Source organism: Colius striatus, chromosome 24 (assembly GCF_028858725.1).
Source record: "Colius striatus isolate bColStr4 chromosome 24, bColStr4.1.hap1, whole genome shotgun sequence".
NCBI classification, from domain to species: domain Eukaryota; kingdom Metazoa; phylum Chordata; class Aves; order Coliiformes; family Coliidae; genus Colius; species Colius striatus.
This window is the reverse complement of record NC_084782.1, coordinates 3355193-3374184: the sequence shown is the minus strand read 5'-3', so window position 1 is coordinate 3374184 and position 18992 is coordinate 3355193. Positions and strand designations below refer to the sequence as shown.

The window sequence follows — 18992 nt, the reverse complement described above, 5'->3', positions numbered from 1 at the left end:
TGGGTTCGAACGCGCGGCGGGCGGCAGCGCTCCGGGACCGGCCACCGACCCCCGGCAGCGCTCCGGGACCCGCCACCGACCCCCGGCAGCGCTCCGGGACCGGCCACCGACCCCCGGCAGCGACCCCCGGCCCCGCCGCCATGGCTCCCAAGCGGAAGAAGGCGAGCGCCGCCGCTCGCAGTAGGAAACTGGCGGCTTTCCTCAAGGACTTCGACCGCGAGGGTAGGCCGCGGCCGGCGGGAGCGGGCGGGAGGGCGGCGGGGAGCGAGCCCCGGGCCCGCGGCTGGGGCTGAGGCGGTGGTGTGTCCCCGCAGTGAGGAGCCGGGTCGAGCAGCTGCAGGCGAATGGGCAGCGCCTCATCAAGGAGGTGGAGAATCTGTACGATATCGAGATCCTGAGGCTGCCGGTGGCGGTCCGCGGAGTGAAGTGGCTCGAGTATATCGGTACGGGAAGGGGCCGGGGTGGTACCGGGAGGGCAGGGGCCGCTTTCCCTTGGGCAATCGAAAAGCATCTTCTCAGCGCAGGCGGTGTGTGTCTGTGGGGAAGCGCTGCTCTCCCTGAGCTGCCCACTCATGGCCCAGAAACATGGGTTGTGCTGGGTTCTTTTGGCGCGCTCGTGGTGCCGTGTTACAGCCTGTGAAGTGCGGTGTGAGGGCTGCCTTGGGCGTGTGTGGGTTTCTTTTAAAACGTATTTAAGGCTGTGGGACCTGGGGATGTTCAGCCTGGAGAGGAGAAGGCTGAGCTCAGGGGGACCTCAGCAACACAAGTACCTAAAGGGTGGGTGGGTGGGGGGGACACTTTCCGCTGTCTCTAGTGACAGGACAAGGGGTGATGGGCACAAGCTGGAACACAGAAAGTTCCACTGAAACACAAGGAGAAAGTCCTTTGGTGCTGAGATGAGGGAGCCCTGGCCCAGGCTGCCCAGGGAGGGTGTGGAGGCTCCTGCTCAGGAGGTTTCCAACCCCACCTGGACATGTTCCTGTGCCCCCTGAGCCAGGGGAAGCTGCTGGAGCAGGGGCTGGGGCTGGAGCAGCTCTGCAGGGCCCTTCCAGCCCCACCATTCTGTGATTCTATGATTTTCTTTTTAGCTAAAGGAGGAAGTGAGAAGGTGTTGGAAGAGGCAGCAACGGTAGGTATCTAGCAGAACTATTAAGCTTTTCTGGTGATGTTGTTTTTCCTACTGTAGGAAATGGGGGTTTCATGAGTCTGTGGGAGTGTTGCAGTAGCACAGGTTGCAGAAATACTTTCACAAATGCTGTAAGAGATGCCTGTTGCAAATCCTGTATTGGATACATGTTCATCCTGCTCCCTGTCAATCTTTCCTTACCTGCTTGATTCCCTCTCAGGTTTTAAGCCCTGTCCAGCTGCTCACTCACTCCCCCACAATGGGATGGGGAGAGAGAATCAAGAGTAAAGAGAGGAGAGTTGTGTGTTGAGATAAAGACAGTTTAATAGGTAAAGCAAAACCCACACATGCAAGCAAAGCAAAACAAGGAATTTATTCACTGCTTCCCATGGGCAGGCAGCTGTTCATTCATCTCCAGGGAAGCAGGCCTCCATCCCATCTGACACTTATTTTGGAGGATAAACTATCACTCCAAGCATCCCCTTGTTCTTCTCTCTTTCTCCAGCTTTACCTGCTGAGCAGGACATCATATAGTCTGGGACATCCCTTGGGGCAAGTGGGGTTGGCTCTTCCCCCTCTCAGCTCCTTGTGCATCCTCAGCCTCCTTGTTGGGGGGTGAGAAGCAGAAAAGTCCTTGACTGCTGAGCAATTGCCAATGAGTCCTTATGTTATCAAAGTTCCTTCAGCCTGAAGCCAAAACACAGCCCTGTAGCAACTAAGAAGTAAATGACCTCTCTGTCAGCCAAATCCGGCAGGATGCTGCTGCTGATCCTAACGGTGTCATGACTGTCTTTTAATTATAGGCAGACTTGGAAATAACAGAAATAAACAAGTTAACAGCAGAAGTCATCCAGACTCCTTTAAAAGTCATCCAGAAAGGTCAGTTGGTTTTAAGCACTGTGGTGGGTTCAAGCAGTTGGAAGCAGGTCATGGTTTACACTCTGTGAGTGATGAATCAGTTTGTGCTTACATCTCAATCTACTGAAAGAGTGGGAAATAATCCTGCTTTTATCCCTGCCATCTGCAGTAGCTCTAAGTAATTAATTAAAACACTTAATTGGAACTAGTGCTCTGTCACCCATTTGGATTGGCTTGAAATTTGTGTTTCAGAATCAAGTTGTTGCCAAAAGAAGCCTGTGGTGGTTTTCTTCTGCTGCTAACTAATGATACAAAGGTATTGTTTATTTTTCTCTTTCACTTTCTCTTTCTAGTGGAAAAATCCAAACAAGATATTGAAACTATTGAAGAAGAAGCAGAACCTCCTTTGCTTCCTGTAGCAAAGAAAGCCAAGCATGACAGCCAAAGTCTTCCAGAGCTAGAAGCTGAAAACATAAATCCAGGAACTGGGAAGGTAAGTGGTTACTCTTTGTGATGAGTCAATTCCCAAGGTGTAAACCCCTTCCTGAGGTCGTGGCTATGATGATACAGCTGTTCAGGATACTTTGAGAGGGACTTCAGATAAGTCACAGAGGTTTTGATGGTGTTTGTTTCTGGAGCCTTGTGCCAATAGAAGGAGCTGTTGAGCCAAGCATTTTCCATGGAAGCATTTCTTTGTTGTGGACTCAGCTGTCACATGGGAGTGGAGGGACTGAGTTGATGAGTGATGTGTGTTTCAGGTGAAGGCATCCACTAAAAGAGTGCCAGTGTCCAGGAGCAGAAGAGCTCCTTCCTCAAGAGTGAAGCGTATGAGTAAAAGGTAACAGGGGCCTGTCCTTCTGGGTGTCAGAAAGGGAGAACCAGTGTGCAGTGGAGTTGGGGTGTTGTGAGCTGGTTGATGTGGTTGTGCCATGCTACAGGAAAAAATTGGTGGTCTGGCAGTGAATTGAGGGTTCACCCCCTCTGCTCTGCCCTGCTGAGGCCTCATCTGGAGTCCTGTGTCCAGTTCTGGGCTCCCCAGCTCAAGAGAGACAGGGAACTGCTGGAGAGAGGCCAGTGCAGGGCCACCAAGATGCTGAGGGGCTGGAACATGATAGCACTTGTTAAAATTATTATTATGAGCAGATATCTGTTTATTTAACAGGTCAAGCAAAAGCAACTTTATCACTCCAGCTACTGGCAGAAACGTTGTTGTCTGTGCTCAAGGAGGTACCTCCTTTATTACACCCAAATTTGATTCCAGGTTGGTGTCTGGTAAATTTCCCTGTTAATCTCTTATCTAGGGGAGTGTCTTGCCTTTTGCTTCATCTTATGTGTCTGTCACCTGTTTGCAACAATCCCTTGAACCTGAAATCTTAGAGTTATAGAACCATTTTGGTTTGAAGAGACCTTGAAGCTGCTGCAGTCCCAGCCCTCCCCTCACACTGCCAAGTCTACCCCTACCCCATGGCCCTCAGCACTTCAACTCCATAGCTTTGAGATCCCTCCAGGGCTGGGCACTCCCCCAGCTCCCTGGGCAGCCTGGCACAGGGGCTGACACCCCTCTCAGGGAAACAGTTCTGCCTCAGCTCCAACCCCAACCTCCCCTGGGGCAACTCCAGCCCATTTGTCCTCTCATTCCTTACTAGAGAGAAGAGACCACCCCCCAACACCTCGCTACAGCCTCCCTTCAGGGTGTTGCAGAGTGTGCTTATGAAATGAAAGGCTTTGAATGGAAGTGTTTGGAGCAATTGCAGTGAGGTGACTGAAGTGTGCCCTTGTTTCAGGATTTTCAAGACGCCGGGGCTGCGCACGCCGGCCGGGAACGAGCGGCTTTACACCATCTCTGCCAACGGCAGCCCCCTGGCGGACAGCAGCGACATCTTCATCACAGTCCCCGTGGGAGGAGGGGAGGTAAAGCAGCAACTGCCATCTGTGCTGATGGGATAACTTGTTAACTCCCCAGGGGCATTACCAGCTTCAGGCCATCCACTGCTGTCTCTGCAGCTGTGCCACTGCAGTTCATCAGGGGCATCGATCTGCCTTTAAAAGAACCTGGGAAGATTGTTAGTCAGAAGAGAGAGCTGGCCAAGCTGGTCAGAGCAGACTGTAGGATGGTGTCTTGCTCTATGTGCATTGAAGTAACATTTAAAGTAGCTTCTGCTGGCAGTACCATGTCAATGCAGTGTGAGGTGAGCTGCTGGTCAGGCTGAACGTAGTTCTCTGCCTCTATGTGGTCTCCTAGGATGCTGCTCGTCAGGCTGAATGTAGTTCTCTGCCTCTATGCTTGGACTTTGGTTTTGGTTATTGATTTGAACCAAACAGAAAACCAAAGATTTGAGTTGTGGTTGTTTTCTTTCCCAGAGCATTCGTTTAACAGCAAATGATTTGACCAAGAAGAATCTTCTTCATCTGAATCCAGAGGCTCAAGGATTTATGAAGAAGCTCTCAGTAAGTCTGGTTTTGTCAGAAGCAGTGAGGCAGTGTTGTCACTAGCCACTGCACTCTTGAGCTGTAATAGAAAGTCCTTACCATCCCTCCCCTTGTCATGTGTGTTGGCTCATGTCAGTGGTCAAGCAGCATGAAGTGAGAAGAGCAGCTTTACATCATAGCTAGCTGAAACTGGATAAGCCATATGCTATTAGGGGTTATCAAGGAGTATTATCAGTGTTTTGAGGAACTGAATCAAAAGCTGAAGTGTCTTCTGCCTCAGACAGGAGCTGTGAAAGGCTGGGGGATGCCTCTGAGCACTCATCCATTCCTCTCTCTTTCCAGGTGCGTCTCGCACAGGCGTGTGGTGGAGTCAGCACCCACAGATGAACCTCAGTGAATGTCAACATCCCTCTGTAAATACACAATGCTACACTTAGGACTGCTGCTTTTAGTTCTTGTTCTAATCTGTGTCTACCTTCCATTAATTTACAGAATGGAAGTTAAGAACTGATTTTTGTACTTAGAATAGATGGCTTTTATTTTTATTGAGGAAGAAGACCTTTTCTTTCCCATTTCCTTAAAGGCTGAGCCCAAGGTACAGCTCTCCTGGGCTTGTGGGACAGAAAGGCTACTCTGGGATCTTACAGAAGGTGTCAGCAGTGGACACAAGTGACTTGGAGTTGGTGTCTGTCAGGGCAAAGAGAAACAAATCAGATTTCTTGTGCTTCCTTCTGGGCACTTCCTTCCTCTGCAAATGTGACACTCAGTTTAGCACCTGAGACACCTGAAGGCAAGTTGCTGGTGCCTGGGGCTAAATGGAAAGCTTTTAGTTCAGCTGGAACTGCAATTCCTTTTGTTCTTACAGCAGCTGTTGTGTTTGTGGCAGCCTTTGAGGGTTTTATAGGGAACTTCACACATTGTATTTTTATCAAAGAAATAAAAGCAGGGAACAAGTCATGTGTTTTCTTTCCTGTAGCCATCATCTTATTTTCAACAGCCTGGAAAAGCAGAGCTCTCTCTATCAAGCACTTACTCTCTCTTGGGAAGGTTGTTTGAGGTCTTAAAATGTAAAAGCCTCCTCTCAAAACCCAGGGTTTCATTTTTATTGCCACACTTTGTCCCTGGTGCAGGATGAGAGAGGACACTTCTCTGAGGGAATCTCTTAAAAGTGTGGTTCACTTTGACTCCTGAAGCATTGCATGGATCATGTAAAGGCAAATATGTCCCATGGCATCTGCAGGAGACAACCTGATAATCCTTCCTGTGTTTCAGCAGGGAGGCTAACAGGAGAATGTTTTAATTGGCATGTTAAGAGAGCATTCAGAGTAAACAACTTTGCTTCTGTAACTTTGTCTAAGACTCTTATTTTCCTGAAAATGAGCCTGTTTCTTTTAGCTAGCACACTGTCCTTTCCAAAGGTGCCTCTTTGTCCTTGATGGAAGCCTTGTTTTGAAGCTATAAACAGGGATGTTGAGACAGAGCCAAAGCTACAGCACAAGGAGGAAGACTGGGAAAAGCTGCTGGCAGAGGTAACTTACCCTTTGGTGTAGAGCCTGTGCTGTGGGAGGGAGTTTGTAGAACAGCACTCATGCATGAATCTCTCTATAAGGCAAATGTGTCACTGGTGCAAACCTCAAGTACACACAGTGTGTTTGGAGATGGCTTTTGAAGAGACTTTGGCAGCTTGTAAGTCCTAACTGCAGGTGGCAGCGTTGTCAACTACTAAGCTACAAGTACCCTTGCCTTGCTGTCACTGAGTTGTTAACATGCTAATTACAGACCCCTAGACAAGCTGTCAATAAAACCAGAGTGCACTTGCTTGGATGCAGAGGTGTGAGTCTGGATTCTGCTTTAAACATGTCTTCACCAGGATAAAAAGATCTCAGTTGCCTTTGTAGCTGGCTTGTTGCACCATCAGTCACCTCTGTCTCCTGGTGAATGCTGAGGTGTGGTGGTACTTACTGAATCCAGGCTTTAATGGTTTTGCTACTACTGGACTGTGGTGCTGTTCTTTTAGATTAGTGAGTCTTAAATAGTGAGATGATGCAGATGTGCCTTGACTGCTTCCTCAGACTTCTCCAACACAAAGCTTCATGCCTCCCTGAGCTGCCTGCTCAGCTCTCCATCATACCTTGCTGGATTTCTCTGCTATCCATTCCTGACTCCCCTGGAGGATGAAGGGTTTGTGCTGCTCATGGGGTTAACATCTTATTTACATGAGCAGAAATGCTCACACAATAGCATTTAGCACTGAGAGGACTGGAGGAAGCAGACTTGGTAGAGCTTGGAGGGAGTTCTGATGGCATTTTGGGCTGGCTGGGTGCTGAATTTGTTCTCCAGGGTGTGAAGGCAGCTCAGGACTCCTGAAGGATGGCATTCCCAGCACACCACCAGCAATGCTGGTAATGCTCAAGCTTCCTTGTCCAATTGCCAGAGTGAGCTAATTGCATCTGACATGAATTAAAGCTATCTGGCAGCTAACAGCTAAACAAATCCATCACCTAAATCCACTTTGCATGCTGCCTGCACCCTGGGAACTATAGTTGTGTTGCTCATGTAAACTGTTGGCATCACTTCTGGCCCCTTTGCACTTTATATGGCAGCTGTGTTTTGTTTAACAGCACTAAAACCTCCCTCTGCAGTTCAAAGGTGATGGGGACAACACAAGAGAGCTGGGTGACAGTTGTGGATTTGGGGCAAGTCTTGTTTGCATGTTGTTTGTTTCATGGCCTGGCTGAACTGCTGTTTAAACTGAGGGATGGGAAAGAGAAAGCAATGCAGTAAGTGTTGTGTCAGGTTACAAGAGGCTGCATCCATTCCTGAACCTGAAGGGACAAGGAGCTGGTCTTGAGAAAGGCAATAGGACACCAAAGATACCTTCTTATAGAATCCCAGAGTGGTGGGGGCTGGGTCCAGGCTGAACAGCCCCAGGTCCTGCAGCCTTTGCTCATAACATGGATGTTCTCAAGAATGACCTTCCCAAGAGTGGAGCTCCATGTCCTCTAAGGGCCTGTGTGGCAGGAAGGGCTTCAGGGCTCCATTTTCTGTGGCTGGTTGCATGAGAAAACGTGGTTTTCCTGCTTATCATTTCAGTCATTAAGTCAGAGCTGTGGCTTTTCTGTAAGAAGGATGCTTTGGAGAGCAATGGCCATGGGTTGCTACAAGAATACCAAGTGCTGACTTTTTAAGATCCAAACTCCTGACCTGAACCAGAGCTCTCCCAAAATAATTCTTCCTTGGGACAGAGCAAGCAAGGAGAGCTGGTGGTGCCTTCAGGAAGCAAGGAGCAGGGCAGGTCAGTGATTCACCAGGCCCTTTAGTGCTGGGTAACTAGAGTCTTGCAGAGGAAAGAGCATTCCTGCCTTCCCCTGGCACAGAGCTCAGGCAGCCCTCCTGAGAGGAGCTCCAAGGGTGCAGCAGGCTGTCCTGTGCTGGGAGGCTGCTGAGGTCTCAGAGTGTCAAAACCCCACAAAGTTCATCCCAAATTCATAAGAGCAATGTGCAACTATTAATCTAGAGAAATAATGAGCAGAACAGAGAAGCAGTGAGGCACCTTCCCAGGATGTGCTGACATTGAACTCCCACAAAGGGACTGTGGTAGATAATGATCTTAATAGGTGGCTCTTGCAGGCACTTTGACAGATGGGCACTATCAAGCCTTGTCAGAAATAGCTCTGTCCACAAAGCAAGTGTTTATCATCATGGACACCTTGCAGGTGGTCACTGATGCAGTGACATTGGAAGAAATGAAATAGATAACAGTTCCCTGCTTGCTGATGGAAGGGCTGATTGCTGAGAACAAATTAGAGTTGTCCCCTGGCAAGGTGTTTTCATGCAGGGTGTTTTGGTTTGAAGGGGCAGGACAGCACGTGCTCCTCTGCCAGCTGACCTGTAGAGTCCCACCAGAAACCCATGTCTCCTGGGTGAAGACAGAAGGGAGGGAAATATTCTTTAGCACCCCTGAGAGATGGAGGAGTTCATGAGCTGCTTCTCAGTTTGTTTCCCAGGGCAGAGCCCAGCCCTGGCAAGGGAAGTGACAGCCAGAGCAGAGGTGAGTGCAGGGTCTCTCAGCACTGCACCTGCCTCCTGTGGCTCAGCAGACCTTTCTCTCTGCACTTGCTGAGGGGATGAATGCTCCAAGAGCAGAGTCAAAAGGCTTGAGTCACCCTTCATCAGCTGAGGGCACAGTCTGCCACTGGAGCTTCAGAAACATCCCTTTTGGTTTTTCTCCTTTCCCTGTGGGCTTTTTCTCAGTGGGTGGGTTTTAGTTTGGTTGTGGTTCTGCTAATTGACAGAGATTTAACATTTAATTAACCTGACTGACCTCATTTAGCAGTTGGGGGCTCAATTAGGGGCAATATATTAATTAGAAGGCGGTGGGGGGGGATTTCCAGGCTCTGCCCATCCCCAGTGCTGTGAGGCAGCGTTCCCTGGGGGCCCCTCCAGCCTTTGAGCTGCTGCCATATCCTGTGTCACTGTGTGTCACTGTGTGTGATGGGGATGCCAGCAGAGAAATCCCACACTGACATTTGCTGGGGATTGAGCTGCAGCTCCTGTTCCTCTAATTGATTGTGCTGCAGGACTCTGGGTGAATCCCAGAGGTGTGTGGTAGGGGAAGAGCTTTGCTGCATCACTCCTAAATAGCAGTGAGGGGTTGAAACACTCATGGCAGCCTCTCCCTTTGCTGTGTGTGAGGATGAGCCAAAGCTGTGGGGAGAGGCACAAACTCTTCCCTCCTGCCTTGCACCCCAAGGATGGCTGAGCAGTACACACACACTGCAGCAGCTGTCTTCCCACTCTCCCTGAAAGGCCCTGAGGGTCCAGAGGCAGGATGGAGTGGGACAGTGAGCAAAGGCAGCTGCAGATGGGTCTCCCTCCCTGCCCACCATGCACAGAGGCAGGGTGCAGTGGGAAGGGGGGATGAGGAAGGCCCAGCTTCACATGGAGAGCTGATCTCCCACCAGGGGTGACTTTGTGGCCCCAGAGCCTGGGAAGCTGGATCCTGATGGCACTTGATTGATGGGATCAGAGGATTTGCTCTCCCTCAGTGTCAGTCAGCCCTCCTCTGCTGACTGCAAATGAAGGGACAAGGAGTTGGACAGTCATCAACACCAGATGGAAAGTGCAATGGAAAAATGCCTTCTGACTGGAGCCTGGGGCCTGGGAGGGAAGTTTGGGCAGGGCAGTGCTGAGCCCTGGGCTCACAAACACTCCCCAACACTCCCATTTTCTCTTTCTGCTGTTCAGTTATTGCACACAAGGATGACAGGAGCTGCAGCTCCACAGGGCACAGAAACCACCTGCCAAGAGCTGCCAGCTCTGAGTCCTGCCAGCTCTTACAGATAAAACAGAGGTGTGGTTACCCCAGCAGGCAGAAAGGGGCTGAGGTCTGAAACACAACAGCTCTGCACTTCACAGCAACCAGTGCAGAGTGAAGTCACTCTGTCACGACTCTGAGGTGCTGAGAGCTGCTCAGGGAGATGCTGGAGGCATCCCAAGGGAGCAGGGCAGCAGTGAGGCCTTTCTGTGTGTTATATCCACAGCAGAGCCCAGAGAGAACAGAAACCTCCAGGATGAGGGGAGCAGATCCCTTCCCTCCTGGGCAGCTCAGCTCAGCTCCCTGGGGCAGGGCAGCCAACAGGGGAAGTCGAGTGGTGCTGAGCATAAATCACCTGCTGCAGCACTTGAGCACCAGATTAACTTGTGCATAAGTGCCCAATTAATTCATACATGAGTGCCCAGCTCCTTCAGACAGCACACAAACAGTTCCCTGATGCCTCAGCCCTGTGTTGGATGTGCTCAGTGGGGCTGGGGGTCCCTCTGGCATAGGGGTGATGCCCCATTGCACACTGCAGTGCCAGCCTGGCACAGGAGCCAGCAGTGCCCTGCTGTAGGGGGCTTTAAGAGCAGGTGGCCCAAGAGACAGGGAACTGCTGGAGAGAGGCCAGTGCAGGGACAGCAAGATGCTGAGGGGATGGAACGTGTGTGAGGAGGAAAGGCTGCAGGACCTGGGCTGTTCAGCTTGGAGAAGAGAAGCCTGAGCTCAGGGGCACCTCAGCAACACTGAGCAGCACCTAAAGGGTGGGTGTCAGGAGGATGAGGTGACTGTTCTGTGTTCAGTGCCAGGACAAGGGGTAACAGGCACAGGCTGGAACACAAAAAGCTCCCCTGGAATACCAGGAGAAGCTCCTTTGGTGCTGAGGTGAGGGAGCCCTGGCCCAGGCTGCCCAGGGAGGGTGTGGAGGCTCCTTCTCAGGAGGTTTCCAACCCCACCTGGACACGTTCCTGTGCCCCCTGAGCCAGGGGAACCTACTGTAGCAGGGGCAGGGGCTGGAGCAGCTCTGCAGGGCCCTTCCAGCCCCCACCATCCTGGGATTCTATGAAGAGAGGAGGAGAGAGGCTGGAGATGTTCCCTCTGAGCCCCAAGGAAATCTGTCACAGGGCAGGTGTGAGTTGGGGGATCCTGAGCTGAGCTCAGCACCAGCTCCCCCCTGCAGAAGTGAGGAACAGGCAGAATGCTGCCTCAGACATGCACTGGAAGGACACATCCCAAGCCTGTGCCAGCAGAGGACAAAACAGTGACAAAGCTCCACCTGCTCACTATAAATAAAAGCCCTTGCAAGGCAGAAGCAATTTCCCTTCCCCTCTGGGCTGGGGCTGGCCAGGAGCAATCCCATTATTTCTGGCAAATAACCCCTCTGGTGGATTTTTGCTTGGTTGAGGAAAGCTGGCACCTTGCTGTGAATGAATTACAGGTTGATCTCCTCATTAAATATCCACCTAGAAATAAGGAGGCCAAGCAGCAAAGCAAGGAGGGAGGAAACTTTGGAGACAAAAGTTTGATGCTAATAGCCTGAAGTTAATTGCCAATTGTTTAGAGCAGGATCATTGGAGCCTGTGGCTCACTCCACATAATAACATCTCCCTCCTCAGGCACCTTCCCCATCTGGCTCTCACCATCTGTTCCCCACCACACTCCCAGCCCTGGGTAAGGTTTGCTTGGGCAGGTTCTGTGCAGGGAGTGCTGCAGCCCTGGGATGGGACACTCAGGGTGATCCCTCACAGCCTGGGCAGAGTCTCTCTGCACAAGTCACCCCCTACCAAGGGATTCCCATCCTTAAGCAGCTGCTAATGGCCCTGCTGATGGTGAGTGCCCTTGGCAGCCCCTGCAGCCCCAGCAAGAGGGAACTTTCACCATCCCAGCCCTGCTTTAACCAGGCACTGCAGGGAAATCAGTCCCATGAAGGGCAATTGCAGAGCAGCTTTGGAATCCACAGGGCCCTGCAGAGCTGCTTGGCTGTGTTTATTCAGCACTCAACCATTTAATGGTGCCATAAACCTCCTGGCACATGGGCTGAGGAGTGTAAATCCTCTGCTCACTCTTCCACAGAGGCACAGAGCAGTGAGAGGAGCTGCCCTGGGGATCAGGCTGCCCCATCCTTGGTCTCAGCTGCTCTGATAAGATTGATTGGAGACAACTCCTGGCTCCCAGGACATGACAGATGCTGCAGCTTCACCATCTCTGCAGCACACCCTGCAATGCAACTTGCTGAGCTGCTCAGGCTTCAGGGACTTTTCCTTTTGGTCACCAGCCCCCAGATCATGTCACTTGCTCTTGGCTCCAGCACAGAGCTGACACTCCCCCTGGTGAAAGAACAAGAACTCTCCTCTTCTAGCTTCTTCTTCTTTAAAAGTGATGATGGAGGTGCCCAGTTGTCTCAGCCCCAGCAGTGGCTGGGGAGAGTTCCAAGCAACTTCTTGCAGGAGCCACCTTTCCAGCCCCTTCCCCATGACCAGAAACAGCTCCACACGAGCCCCTGACACATCCCCTCTGAGCAGGGACATCCCACCCCATCCCATCCCATCCCATCCCATCCCACCCCATCCCATCCCATCCCATCCCATCCCACCCCATCCCATCCCATCCCACCCCATCCCATCCCACCCCATCCCATCCCATCCCATCCCATCCCATCCCATCCCATCCCATCCCACCCCATCCCATCCCATCCCACCCCATCCCATCCCACCCCACCCCATCCCATCCCATCCCATCCCATCCCATCCCATCCCATCCCATCCCATCCCATCCCATCCCATCCCACAGCTCAAGGAGCTGCCTGCAGGGCCCTGGGTGACAAATGGCCAGGGAGGTTGCTGTGGGAGCTTGCACAGGCAGTGATGGAGCTGTAATGAATGAAGTGCTGCTGAAGCTGATGTGGGACCAAGGTGAGGGAGGGGTGTGTGTGGTGAGGACTGGGACAGGGGGTGATGGATGGTGCCCATCAGCTGTGATTAAAAGCCTATCATCCCAATACATATTTTCACAAACTAATTTAAGGCTGAAGGAGATTATTACAAATGAGGAGAGGAAATTGTCTGGGACACACTGAGAGGCCCTTGCTAGGTAAGATGGATTTTACAAGTCAGAATCCTGCCTGTGGGGTGAAAAGGATGGATGTGGGTACTGCAGCAGCTTGTGGTAAGGAGACAGAGCTGAGGCAACCCCAGGGAAGGAGGTGCCTTGGCTGGGGACTGTGTGCTGAGCCAGTCCCACAGCACAGGCACCATCCCTGAGCCATCAGTCCTCACACTTGTGCTGTCCTCACAGGTCCCTGCCCCCAGCCTGGCACCAGCTCAGTCCCTTCCTGCCTCTGCTCATCCCTCCCAAACCTGGGACCATTTTGGAGTGATGAAGTGGGAACAGGAGCTGCTGTAAGTGAAGGATCCCTGGGCTCAGCTGAGGGGAAAGAGCTTCTGCAGAACAAAGTCTGAGCACAGCCTCTGGCTGGAGCTGCCAAGGAAGGTCCCAGCAGTGCTGGTGGCAGTGGGCTCTGGTTCTCTTGCTCTAGGTCTCATGAAGAGGACAAATGCCCACACACCCCTGAGCTGCCAGGCTGGGGCTGAGGAGATGGGCTGCCACGTGCTCTGGACAGCTGGAAATCTGAAGCTTTGATCTTGACTGTTCCCTCAGTCTCTCATTTCATCTCTCTGGTGCTGTTCAGGATGACAAGATCATTAGGAAGCTGGTTCCTGTGGCAGAGCTCTTCCCTCCCCAGCAGTGTGTAACCATGCAGACCATGGCTGCAAAGACAAGAGCTTTAATTGTGTTCTGCCAGGATCCAGGGGGGATGTCAGCCACTCAAATTTAAAGCCAAGCTGGATGGGGGTGGAAATGCACCTCCATTACTCACCCATCCTGAATGAGGTTTCACTTTTATTATCTCCTGAAATAGCCAGTGCCTGGGAGGTGCTGATTGAAGCCATTTGAAAACATGACAACATCCCTGGGACAATAGGTGTCTAATCTAATGAAGGCAGAAAGCATTAGCTAAGAGCTGCTGAGAGCCAGGAAAATGCAATTAAAGCATTCCTGAGGACAGATGTCGAGCCAGGTAGGGGACACTGAGATGAAGGTGTCAGCAGAAGTCTAATGAAAATAAATGATGGGCTTGAGACACCCCTCAAATCAATGAGACACACCAAAGCACCTCCTCTGCCCCCAGCCCTTGGCCAATGCCACCTCACTCCTGTGTCACCTGCCTGTCCTCAGGTCCTGGCAGAGCTGGGACAGGGCTGGGATGGGTCAGGCTCTGGGAGGGTGGTTGTGGGTGAGGACAGTGACCAGCAACACAGAGCAGCTTTGCTCAAGGGCTGTTTGCTTTGCTCAAGGGCTGTTTGCTTTGCTCAGGGGGCTGTGGAGGGCTCAGCTGCTCCAGCACCCATTGAGACCCATGCTCAGTGCATCTCACTCCCCAATTTAAAGCTGGGATGGCTGGTTTGGTGGGTGCCAGCAGCCACAGAATGGTGCAAACACCTCCCCTGGGTGCTTGCCCAGCTGCTGCCTGCACAGCACCATGTCCCCACCTCAGCACTCCCTGCTGATGTCAGGGCTGACTGTACAGATGGCCTGGGTTGGGCTGGGATGGAGTTAATTCTCCTCCCAGCAGCTGCCCCAGGGCTGTGGTTTGGGTTGATGCTGAAGAGAAGGTTGATGGCACAGGGCTGTTGGGTCATTGCTGAGCAGGGCTGCAGCATCAAGGCTCTTTCTGCTCCTCAGCCTGTCCCAGCAGTGAGGGGAGGGGGGAGGCTGGTGTGTGCACCAGGAGCTGGGAGGGAGCATGGCCAGCACAGCTGACCCCAACTAGCCCCAGGGCTGGTCCACAGCACAGGAGTCATGGCCAGTGTGGAAACTGGGAGGGGGAATCACTGCTGGAGCATCAGCAGGTGGGAGCAACAGCCTTGGGCAGCACTTGGCTTTGCTTGGGGCTTGTTTCTCTTAATTCCTGTCATTGTACTTGATTCTTCTCACTCTTATTACATTCAGTTTCTTTATTATATTCATTTTAACCCACCAGTTTGCATTTTCTTCTCCATTCCCCTCCCCAGGGGCAGTGGGTGAGGGGCTGCCTGGGGCTGTGTTGCCACCTGGGTTGGAACCAGAGCTAGGAAGGTGGGAGCCTCAGTGATTAGCCCCCATCCTAATCAGCATCACCCACAGTGATTAGCACCCATTTTAATCAGCATCACTCCCAGGCTGGGGCTTTCCCTTCCTGAGGCTGGGAGACTGAACAGGCAGCATCTCTTCCCTCCTTGCAGCATGTTGTAAGTTTCTGTCTCTAAATAACCACTTGAAATCCCTCAGGCTGCTGAATTTTGATCATCTCTTTTCTTCCTTAAAGACAAAAGCAGGGGAACATGTGGAACCTTTTGCCACTGATGCACAGGAGCTGAATTTCAGAGCTCTCATCATCAATAACCCTGGCTCCTTGCAGTGGCTCGTGTGTTAGGCTCTCAGACTCTCTCTGACACGTTTCCTTTCATTCCCAGCTCCTTGCTGACATGGGAACTCTGACAACATTGTGATCTGAGCCCATGCATCTTGCTGTCATCTCTCCTCTGCTGATGCTGGTTTAGAAGGCAGCACTGAGCCCCTGCAGCCCTGCCCAGGGATGCTCCCAGCTGCAGCAGCAGATGCATCTTCCCAGTGCAGCAGGAGCAGGGCAGCAGCTGCAGCACTCGAGGCTGCAGGAGAGTTCACTGCTTGTAAAACAAAAACTGGCCCATTTCAGGTCACCCAGGTGAGCTGCAGCCTCTGTGCATGAGTGAGCTGCTGGCAGAGCTGTCCCTGCCTGTATCCTCTGCCCTGTGAGACTGGAGCACTCTGCAACTCCCTGACAGGCTGCAGCAAGGTGAGGCTCAGTGTTCTCTCTCTGAATGGCAGGACACGAGGCAATGGGCTCAGGTTGCCCCAGGGAAGGTTGAGATTGGAGCTGAGACAGAACTGTTTCCCTGAGAGGGGTGTCAGCCCTGTGCCAGGCTGCCCAGGGAGCTGGGGGAGTGCCCAGCCCTGGAGGGATCCCAAAGCCCTGGAGCTGAGGTGCTGAGGGCTGTGGGTTGGTGCTGGGCTGGGCAGGGTGAGGGCAGGGCTGGCACTGCAGAAGCTTCATGGGCTTTAACAAACAAAGGATTCTGTGTTTTTCAGCTGGCTTCCAGGGCTGGCCCTTGGGTAGTGCCCCCACCACTGAGCATCTCCAGCTCCCTGGGCCAGGCTGGCTCCCAGCACAAGGCAGAGCCTGCAGGAGTGGGGCCAGGAAGGACCATCTGCTCCCACCCCTAATCCTGCCAGCAGGCTCCCTGCCTGCTCCTGGGCACCCTCCTGCCTCAGGGACTTGCTGAGGGGCAGCCAGGGGACCCCACACTGGGCAGGAGACCTGGATGGAGCAAAAGCAGCTCTGTGGGCTGGGGGTAAGTGGGAGTGCAGGGGAGTTCCTTTCCCTTGACTGCTCTGAGTAGTTTGAGTTTCTCTCCCTCTCAACCTCTGCTGTACTGGAGCTGTGTGAAGGCTCTGGGGTTTCTCTGGTGCAGCTCAGGCATGTTTGGCTAGAGACACCTTCATATCTGTCTCTCTCTAGACTCTCCCTCGTTATAAATAGCAATTAAAGCCACCCACTTTGGTACACTGCTGGCAGAAGTGACTCCCATCAGATCACGACTCTTGGAGCTGGAACTGCCAGGGACAAGCTGCTGGGGAGAAAGGGTTATTTCTGGCAGTTTGATTCATGATGCCACATCCCATTTGGCTGCAGTGAGCTGTGCCACCTGGCACCCTGCAGCTCCCCACCAGTCAAAGCAGAGACTGAGACCTCGCTCTGCTTTGTGTTGAGTTTGGCTTTGGAGAGCCACCCTGCTCTTCTTAGGCAAGAGCAATGCTGTTAGCAGTCACTTCACCAGGCTCAGGGAATCTCTTCTACCTCTGTGGGCAAGTGTTCCAGTTGTGACAGAGCTGCTCTGTAAAACAAAGCACATGGAAAGCAGGATCTGCCCCAGCTGCAGCCACTGTGGGCCCCTGTGCACTCCATCATGGCTTGGAAAGCAAGGCTGTTGTCTTTCTGCCCAGCTCAGCACAGCCCTCACCAGCACAGGGGTTTGACTGCTGGTGCTGTAGGGCTTGGACACACCTGTGAGATGCCTCTGTCACTTCTCCTGTCAGCTCAGCTCCTGCCTGGGCACCCACCACGTGCCAGGGCTCAGAACCACAGCCAGAGCCCCACTGACTGCAAAGCCCAGGCAGCAGCAGGATGCTGAGGGGATGGAACATGTGTGTGAGGAGGAAAAGCTGCAGGACCTGGGGCTGTTCAGCCTGGAGAGGAGAAGCCTGAGCTCAGGGGCACCTCAGCAACACTGATCAGCACCTAAAGGGTGGGTGTCAGGAGGATGAGGCAGCACTTGTGTTCAGTGGCAGGACAAGGGGTGATGGGCATCAGCTGGGACACAAAAAGCTCCACTGGAACAGGAGGAGCAAGTCCTTTGGTGCTGAGCTGAGGGAGCCCTGGCCCAGGCTGCCCAGGGAGGGTGTGGAGGCTCCTTCTCAGGAGGTTTCCAACCCCTCTGGACACGTTCCTGTGCCCCCTGAGCCAGGGGAAGCTGCTCTATTAGGGGCTGGGGCTGGATGAGCTCTGCAGGGTCCTTCCAGCCCCCCCATGCTGGGATTCTGGGAATTGCCCAGTTCTAATTCCTTACCCAAATGCAGAAGGTGTCCCCAGAGTGCCTGTGTAGCAGATGATGTAGGGCTCCAGCAGGGATGAGCTGCTGCTGCTTTATTTCAGCCCCATTATGGAATTTAAAGACTGTGAGTTAATGGGGATGTTTACAACTGCTCATAAAGCAGCAGGGGCTGTGCTGCCATCACACTGTGCTGAGAGCAGGAGCAGCTCCTCACACACTGCAGGTGCCTGGGGGCTTGGCACAGCACCCAGAGGGGGTTCCCAGGCTGTGTTCCCCTGCTCCTGGGTGCCCAGGCAGCTCCTGGGGAGGCTGGAGGCTGCCCCTGAGCCCAGTGTCCCTCACAGCCAGGCAGCCCCACTCTGCTCCCTTGTGCTGAATGCTGTGGGTAAATATTTCATCACCCATTTGTAGAGTGTGACAGTGAACATCCCCATTTGCAGCATCCCCCCACCCCCAGCTCCAGGCAGCTGCAGCTCTGATGGATGCATCTGCTCAGCTGCTGCCACTTCCCAGCACTTCACCCACTTTCTCTCAGCTAATGCAAGTTGTATTGGGTGTGATGTAGAGCCAGGGACCCAGCCCCTGCCTCACTCCAGCCTTGCTGCTGTGGGCAGCTCAGGGTGCCCTCAAGGGCACAGGAGCCTCCAGGGACTGGCCCTGGCAATGGTCCCAGTGGCCTGTGTCTCCTCAGGGTGACAGATGGTCCCTCAGCCTGTCCTACCAAGCCAAGCACTGAGGGCATCTGCTTCTGCTGGCAGGAGCCACTGGCCTGCTCTGGTAGCCCACCAGCTTGCCTCAACAGTGCCCCTTTGCACTGAGCTCTGGGAGCAGTTGTGCTCACCCCTGACTCCTGCAAGTGTGCTCTGCTCATAACCCAGGACCCATTAAAATGGCCTTTTAATTACTTCCATCCTCTGTCAGATGCCAGCCAAAGAAAGGGTTGAGGGGGCAGGTGCTTGGGGACACCTTCTAAAGGCTCTTCACTGGAACACAAACAGCAGAAACCCTCTGAAAAGCTTCCTGTCCCTCTTCTTTCTTCCCCTCTTCTTTCTTTCCCCCCCCACCTGATCCCCTTTTCTTCCCCCAAGGCAGCAAAGAGGCAGCTCAGGAGCCTGCACTGGTGGTGCTGGAGGGGCTGAGCCAGGCTGCTGACTCAGTGCTGTGCCCTGCTTCTGTTTGTGCCCCTTCAGCTGTGGCTGCTGCCCAGGCAGGCAGAGCTGCTCTCAGAGATAATGTCTGCTCTGTGTCTGATGCTGAAGGTGTTTGTCAGCCTGGGCAAGATAAAAAGGCCAAAGGCATTTACAACAGTGTCATTAACCAGCTCCCCTGCCTCAGGCTTTGCTTGCAGCCAGGCTCTGCTGTCAGGAAGGGCAAAGGCAGCTGAGGTTGCCCACAGGGGCTGCAGGGGAGGTCACTGGTGGGCACCCAGCCCTGTGCCAATGCCACCAGCACCCCTCAGCCAGTCCCCACTGTGTGATGGGCTCAGCCAAGCCTCAGCTTCTCCCACCAGCTGAGCCTGAGCCTGGCAGCTGCATCCCTGCTGTGTGAGCAGTGGCAAGGCTGTGCCTGG

At 53.1% G+C, this 18992-nt stretch overlaps 1 protein-coding gene across 1 annotated transcript; it reads left to right on the top strand.

Annotated features, from left to right (window-relative positions):
• Positions 1-6: 6 nt before the first annotated feature.
• CDCA8 (cell division cycle associated 8) lies at positions 7-5761 on the top strand. The gene is made up of 10 exons (XM_062014470.1): positions 7-222; positions 315-443; positions 1089-1129; positions 1930-2005; positions 2338-2477; positions 2743-2822; positions 3147-3245; positions 3769-3895; positions 4346-4432; positions 4757-5761. The coding sequence occupies exons 1-10, from the start codon at positions 141-143 to the stop codon at positions 4799-4801; spliced, it is 906 nt and encodes a 301-aa protein (XP_061870454.1). The 5' UTR covers positions 7-140; the 3' UTR covers positions 4802-5761.
• The last annotated feature ends 13231 nt before the right edge of the window (positions 5762-18992 follow it).